The sequence below is a fragment of the Vigna unguiculata genome, chromosome 10, assembly GCF_004118075.2.
Source record: "Vigna unguiculata cultivar IT97K-499-35 chromosome 10, ASM411807v1, whole genome shotgun sequence".
In the NCBI taxonomy this organism is placed as follows: Eukaryota; Viridiplantae; Streptophyta; class Magnoliopsida; order Fabales; family Fabaceae; genus Vigna; species Vigna unguiculata.
In genome coordinates, this window is record NC_040288.1 from 19,644,392 (window position 1) to 19,652,443 (window position 8,052).

At 36.5% G+C, this 8,052-nt stretch overlaps 1 protein-coding gene across 1 annotated transcript; it reads right to left on the minus strand.

Moving 5' to 3' along the window:
* On the minus strand, window positions 1-1,918 carry LOC114165358. Its single transcript, XM_028050001.1, has 6 exons — window positions 1,474-1,918; window positions 1,169-1,266; window positions 790-1,068; window positions 591-695; window positions 390-495; window positions 1-317 (listed from the first exon to the last, which is right to left on the minus strand). Exons 1-6 carry the CDS (start codon window positions 1,916-1,918, stop codon window positions 1-3), a joined length of 1,350 nt encoding a protein of 449 aa, XP_027905802.1.
* Window positions 1,919-8,052: the final 6,134 nt, after the last annotated feature.

Sequence of the window (8,052 nt, forward strand, 5' to 3'; positions counted from 1 at the left end):
CTAATAATCTTCATAATCAGGAGAAGACTCTTCATTTAGGTTATCGTCCTCTTCATTATTTTGTTGCTGAGAATGGGGTGGAGGGATTTCAGAGTTTGGTTGAGTAGAGTGTGGCCTTGGTTGTGGCTGTGGCTGCTGAAGACGAGCCTGAGCATCAAGAGGAAGATATTGCAGGACTAGTGACTGAAAGGATCGAAACTCAGACCTCAATTGCTCATTTTCCTCTAGGCTGCGTGACAGTTGCTGCCTAATATTAGTGAGGTCCTCAGTATTAGAAGAGGAAGAAGCTGGTACTTGGTTCAAGCTTTCATTTGGACCTGTATATTTTGAAACAAGTTGACCAGCCCCATCAAGTCTTCCTTTCTTTTTCCCTCATACTGTCTCAATACAACACCTAGTCCTGATATTCTCGTCCTGTGTAGGATCAACAGAGGACTGCTCTTGTGTTCCATCAGGACATGAGGAAACCTCAGATCTAACTTGAGAAAGCCTAGTCTGAAATTCTTCTTGTAAGTAAACAATGAACAATTATTATTCTATGGTGGGATACATTTAAGAGTAAATAATATTGAACAGTAAAAGAGACTTACATTTGTCTTCCTAGACCTCTCATCCACATACTCGCCAGTGCCCTTCCGGATATGTGTCTGTTGAAAGACTTCATCAAGAAACACATGGCGTCCCAACTCACGTGCCTACAACAAAATGTTATAGAGTTAGATTTGATTTGATTTCAAACTTTAAAAATGTAGTTCAAATGTGAAAAATACAAACAGTTAATGTGTTTACCATACGAAGGGCATACTCGTAAGTGGTAATGGATCCACCTGTGTGTAGGGTCCCACCTGTTTCAGAAGCCCTATTCTTTTTTACTGCAATACATTTGCTCCGATAACTTGGAGAATTCCAATGTTCTAGCAGCCTTGTCCACACATCATTAGGAATCCATTCTGGCCTTTCTCTAGCCGTTCTAGCATCTCTAAACAGCTCAGATAGACGATGGGAAGCTCTGCTGTTGAAATTTCTCTTAATGGAAATTTCATGCTCTGGTGCCCACTGAACTCTCCTCTATAACACAATTTAATCATATAAAACATTATAAGTATATTAAACATGGAATAATAGTTAACAACTTAATTTACCTATATAATAAGTTAGAACACGTTACCTTGAAACGTTGCCAGAAAATTTCCTTGTCTTTTTCAGGTATTGATCCCCATGATGGCCAAGGATTAAGAATTGTTGCTTGATTGTCTTTGTGATAGCCTGTGAAGCAACTCTAGATGGAACAAACCTACAATTCATGGAAAATTGTCAGAAAATGAAAGAATTACATAATATAAACAATGAGAATAATTGTATTTAAATATTACCCTCGACCGATAGGTTCAATCATCGGGCGGTCCTGCAGAGGAGGGTAAGGTTATGCATCTAAATCAGCATCAACCATAGGCTGTGGGGCAACTATATCACCTGCAACTGGGGATGGTGTAGACTGTTGACCAACGCCAGAAGATGGGCCACCAATGGAGGCTGGGGATGGTACAGTATGAGGTGATGGGGATGCTCCAATGTCTGTAGAAGGGGTATGTAACCCAGTGTGTGGAGCTGAGGAAGATGAGGATGGTATATGGGAGGGTGGTACAGAAGGGGGCCTGGGAGCAACAACAGGGGTATGCAACCCAATGGGTGGAGGTTGAGAAGAGGAGGACGACATATGAATCGCCGGGATAGATGTTGGGTTATGTAACCCTGTGGGTGGAGGTGGGGAAGATAAAGATGGCATATGTAAGCCCGGGGTAGGGGTGATGGGTCTGACTGGAATCCGAAGCACATAATTATTACGTCTCTTTCTTGTTTTTGCAATACCTTTCCCCTTGTCAACTGAGGGTGGTCGAGGTGGATCTCCCGATGACATGGTGTATGGCGTATAGGATCTAAGTGTCAAACAAATTAAGATGGTGTATAATAACAAACAAAATACCAACTTAATAACTATTCATTAGACATATTACACAACTTGAAATACAACAACCAAAATTTCTAATGAAATGAAAAAAAACAAACATTAAAAAGTCAAGTACTAAAACAAAAAAGACAAAGTTAGTCAATATCATCACTTTCACCCTCATCGTCGTCTTCCTCTTCCTCCACTTCTTCTTCTTCAGTTTCATCTTCTTCATCATCTAGATCTTCCTCTTCTTCTTCTTCTTCTTCTTCTTCTTCTTCTTCTTCTTCTTCTTCTTCTTCTTCTTCTTCTTCTTCTTCTTCTTCTTCTTCTTCTTCTTCTTCTTCCTCCTCCTCATGTTCCAACTCTTCATCATGACCTTCTATGTGATGAAATCCCGATAGACGTTCTTCTTCAATTACTTCGTTCACATGGGACATTTCATCAACTTGGTAAGGGACATCGTATTCCACCTCATTTGATTCAATGCGACCTCTCGGCTTTGTTTTAATTGCAACACACCAACGACGATTGTCTTTTCAAGATGGTGGATATTGTACATAATATACTTGTCTAACATTGTATGCTAAAATAAATGGATCAAATGGTTGGTACCTTGAAGTCATGTGAATGTCCACAATGTTATATTTAGGATCCACTCTTGTACCTTTTCTTGAGGGATCAAACCATTCACAAAAAAAAAGTACAACTTTCTTCGGTTTATTAGAAGTATTGTACTCTAGTTCATATATTCTATGAATGATCCCATAAAAATCATCTTCACCTCCTTCGGTAAGGCCCTTCACATGAACACCACTATTTATAGTCTTTTTCCCTTTGCTCCATGTGTTAGTATGGAACTTGTACCCATTCACGAAGTAAGTGTGCCATTCTTTGACACATTTCATTGGCCAATTTGATAAACCTTAGGTCTTGGTTTCTAACACTTAATGGCTCGTTATAAACCTACAGGTATAGAAAGATAGAAATAAAATTATGATACATTAAAATCCATTTGTTACATAATTAATGGTACAATACATACTTCATATTGGAACCATTCAGGAAACTCTGAATGAATACGAGCAGAAGCACTGCTCTCAGGTATTTGCAAGCCCGTAAGGAATGAGCTGGTGAAAATAGATTGCAATGGTAAATTAATTATAGGCTTACATATAATTGACCACAAATTTGTTAACAAAGGAGGATATAACTTACTCTAGATATGGTTTGACTTCAGTGCAATTGATTAACACATGAACATGAGCAGATTTGAACTCGACATCAGTTAGCCAATGAATCGATTCTCTCCCTGCATGTCGACCTTGTTGCTGAAAAATAGACAACGTTGACACATCTCTTTGACATTCAACTTCATTCCTCCAATTGCGTGGTGACAACATGAAGTTGTTGAAGTAATGAGAACAAAAGTATGTTGTCTCACGGTGTAAATAAGATGCACAAATAAAACCTTCAACTCTTGCTTTATTTTTTATTGATCGTTTTGAATCACCCATGAATCTATACAAATAAAAGAATACATCATGATCAAAAAAATTGGTGACAAAATTAATTATAAATATGAATAGGGAGGCCCTTTAGTACCTTTCAAATGGATACATCCATCTGTATTGCACTGGTCCACCCAATAATGCTTCATGGGGGAGATGAATAGGGAGATGTTCCATGGAATCAAATAATCCAGGAGGGAATATTCTCTCTAATTTGCAGAGAATAATTAGAATATTTTCCTCCATTCTTCTTAGGGATTCCTCTTTTAATGTTACAGAGCACAAATCTTTGAAAAAGTGGCTAATTTCAGTAAGAGGATTTAAAACATGAATGGGCAAAGCACTAAATGCAATAGGAAGTAATGACTCCATGAATACATGGCAATCATGACTTTTCATTCCATGGATTCTTCCCTTTTCAACATCAGCACATCTAGCCAAGTTGGAACTATAACCATCTGGCATTTTAAGTTCCTTTATCCACCAACAAACTGATTTAGCTTCATCTGGAGTTAAAGTGTAATTCGCTTTAGGCTTTAATATTTTCCCATTATATTGAACCTTCAACTCCAAGTCTTTTCGCTTGCAATACAATCCTAAATCCCTTCTTGCTTTCTCATTGTCTTTCCTGTCACATTCATAACAGTATTGAATATGTTCTCAAAGAAATTTTTTTCTATGTGCATTACATCAAGATTATGTCTTAACAAATTATCTTTCCAATATGGAAGATCCCAAAAAATGCTTCTTTTTGTCCAATTATGCCACTATCCATATCCATCTATCCGTGTTACACCGTTTTCAGTGACTTTTGGAAAATGTTTCACTCTTCTCCAAACTTGTAATGGTGTCAACCTAGGAGGTGGCCCATCTATTTCAACTTGCCCTTTTCGAAAGGCTTTAATATTTCTCCTAAAGGGATGGTCATTAGGTAAGGACCTACGATGTGAGTCAAACCAACAAATTTTGCGACCATAATTTAACGTGAATGACTTATTGTGCTCCATGCAATGCGGACAAGCCAATCTACCATGTGTGCCCCAACCAGATAACATCCCATAAGCAGGGAAGTCATTAATAGTCCACATCAAACATGCCCTCATCATAAAATTTTGTTTCCTTGAAACATCATAGGTCAAGATACCAACCCATAACTTCTTCAAATCATCAATTAAAGGCTCCAAGTAAACATCAATAGAGGCCTTTGGATTGGATGGCCCTGGTATAAGACAACTCAAAAACATATAAGGCTTTGACATGCACATTTCAGGAGGAAGATTGTATGGAGTAACAATCACGGGCCAAAAGGAATATGGTGAAGATGAAGCCTAAATGTAAGGGTTAAATCCATCTGAACATAGACCTAGTCGCACATTGCGCGCATCAGACGCAAAGGTAGGATGTTTATGATCAAAGTGCTTCCAGGCTTCACCATCAGATGGGTGACGTAGCATTCCTTGACTTTGGTTATCATGATGCCAAGTCATATGTGGCGCGGTTTGCATAGAAGCAAACATTCTTTGTAATCTTAGAATTATAGGCAAATAAAACATTGACTTAACTACAATTGGTTTGTTACGCCTTGATCCCTGGTGAAGTGGGTGATATCTTGGTTTGTGACAAAATTTACATTCAAGTAATGCTGCATCTTTTTTTCCACTATCATTGTCATAAAAGAGCATACAACTACACACACAACAATCAATCTTCTTAGCCTCCAATCCCAACTTTGACACTAACCTCTTAACGTCATAATAACTCTTCGACAAGCTCATATTTGGTGGTGTGAGATCTAACAAAAGTTTGGTGAAAGCCTCTAAGCATTGGTTGGGAATATTCCAATTAGACTTATAAGATAGAAGTCTAACACATACTGAAAATTTTGAGTCTCTAGCCCCTTCAAATAAAGGTTGATTTGCCTCCGCCAACAAATTATAAAACCTTTGTGTGGATTCATTAGGACACTCTTCTAAGTTAGTGTCGTTGGGTTGTTGGGTTGATTGAAATTGACACAAAGCGTTATTGACCATCTCTTCCATGTCACACAATTGCTCCATTTCTACAATACGTACACCATCTCTAAATACATAATTATCACCTTCATGTAAATCAATAGCTGGCATATCTTCACCATGTAATGTCCAAATCCAATAATTTGGTATGAACCCTTTTTTATAAAGGTGAACTTTGACAACCTCATCTGCAAAAATCCTTGTACAGTCACACTTAATGCAAGGGCATCTAATCCCACTTTCAAGTTCAAAATATCTAGATTGTCTTGCTACTCGGACAAACTCTTCAACGCCTAAGACAAAAGACTCCTTCAACCCCCTTCTACCACTATAACAACGATCATACATCCAAGCACGATTGAAAGGAGGTTCGCCCATGTTCTATAAAACAATAAAGGCCATAAATTAGATTGTTAAAGGGAGAATTTGAATTAAGTGGAGCAATGTGGGGATATATCCCATTTATTATGTAAGATATCCAAATAGAAACTAAACATCACTATTCTAATTGGAATGCAAGTCCCATGACTATGCAGACCAAAATTAGTAATTGGAATTACCTAGTTATAGGAATCCCAATAGTAATTACCCACTGATAGAAACATGGATCCTAGATGGACCCAATATCAGATTCAAAGCATAAACATAGGGAACTAAAACACTAACTTGTATTTTGTGACTTTGGTGCACCTTAGCAACCCAAATTCAACAAATTAAAAGTGATTAGAGGTTATTGAACATAAAAATTCAGCATGGGTTCAGATTTCCACCTCTACAAGTCACTTTTGATGGAGAGTTGACCCAAAGATTGACTTTTCAAATCAAAGTTATAACTCAAGGTTTAAGAATCCTAGCATCTTGGTTTAGTGATTTGTAACATGTTTGAGCCATCAATTATCTCATTCTAAGCATTTTACAAGTTTTGAGTGTGATATGCTCATTTTGGGTTTTCTAGACTACCTAGAATTGAGATTTTTATTCTCCATTAGTTCTTTAGGAAAATTCACTATTTTAGTAACTCATTAGCATCATATTAACCATGTCTAGATGGTAGAATTATGCATTTGCATACTGCTACACGTTTTGACCCTTGATCACACAAGCATGTGCATGATTGGCTTACTTTTCTTACTTGAAAGTGGGGTTTGGATAGTGATTTCGTGAACCTATCATTGTTGGAGGGTCCTCACTATTTATTCTACACATTTCAACATATTGAAACGAGTTCAAGGTATTTACAGCACTTGAAACTCATTTTTTGTGTTCATATGCATTTTAGGCACTATTTGTTAACCATTTTACACTTGAACTAGTCATTTTGTAATTCTCTTTATATTTTGTTCATTTGTTTGTTTCTAAAGTTCACATGCATCATATTATGCATGGCCAAAGGATAAAAAAACCATTTCAATACCCAATTTGAAACCCCACACACTCAATTTGAAGAAAAATCCTCATTTTAAGCCTTTAAAAGTTGAGATGAGAGTGTGATATGTGTTTGCTGTTTTGTAATGTTTCATTACTGCTATTGACTTATTTTAGATTACATTTTGCTTTCCATTTACTAAAAACTAACCCTTAATATGATCTTTATTAGTTTGGGACTAACTAGTTAGCCTAGTTTAGCCTATTTTTCTTGTACATAGGGAACTAAATCACTAACTTGTATTGTCTGACTTTGGTGCACCTTAGCAACCCAAATTCAACAAATTAAAAGTGATTAGAGGTTACTGAACTTAAAAATTCAGCATGGGTTCAGATTTCCCCCTCTGCAAGTCACTTTTGATGGAAAGTTGACCCAAAGGTTGACTTTTCAAATCAAAGTTCTAACTCAAGGTTTAAGCATTCTAGCATCTTGGTTTAGTGATTTGTAACATGTTTGAGCCATCAATTATATCATTCTAAGCATTTTACAAGTTTTGAGTGTGATATGCTCATTTTAGGTTTTCTAGACTACCTAGAATTGGGATTTTTATTCTCCACTAGTTCTTTAGGAAAATTAACTATTTTAGTAACTCATTAGCATCATATTAACCATGTCTAGATGGTAGAATTATGCATTTGCACACTGCTATACGTTTTGACCCTTGATCACATAAGCATGTGCATGATTGGCTTACTTTTCTTACTTGAAAGTGGGGTTTGGATAGTGATTTCGTGAACCTATCATTGTTGGAGGGTCCTCACTATTTATTATACACATTTCAACATATTGAAATGAGTTTAAGGTATTTACAGCACTTGAAACTCATATTTTGTGTTCATATGCATTTTAGGCACTCTTTGTTAGCCATTTTACACTTGAACTAGTCATTTTGTAATTCTCTTTATATTTTTTTCATTTGTTTGTTTCTAAAGTTCACATGCATCATATTATGCATGGCCAAAGGATAAAAAAACCATTTTAATACCCAATTTGAAACCCCACACACTCAATTTGAAGAAAAATCCTCATTTTAAGCCTTTAAAAGTTGAGATGAGAGTGTGATATGTGTTTGCTGTTTTGTAATGTTTCATTAATGTTATTGACTCATTTTAGATTACATTTTGCTTTCCATTTACTAAAAACTAACCCTTAATA

Excerpts from the sequence above, each read along its gene's own strand:
- LOC114165358 (XM_028050001.1), bottom strand. The coding sequence starts at position 1,918 with ATGTCATCGGGAGATCCACCTCGACCACCCTCAGTTGACAAGGGGAAA. Across the intron at positions 1,069-1,168 it reads TTTTCTGGCAACGTTTCAAG|AGGAGAGTTCAGTGGGCACC; the intron begins GTAACGTGTTCT and ends ATTGTGTTATAG. Across the intron at positions 496-590 it reads AGAGGTCTAGGAAGACAAAT|ACTAGGCTTTCTCAAGTTAG; the intron begins GTAAGTCTCTTT and ends GAAGAATTTCAG.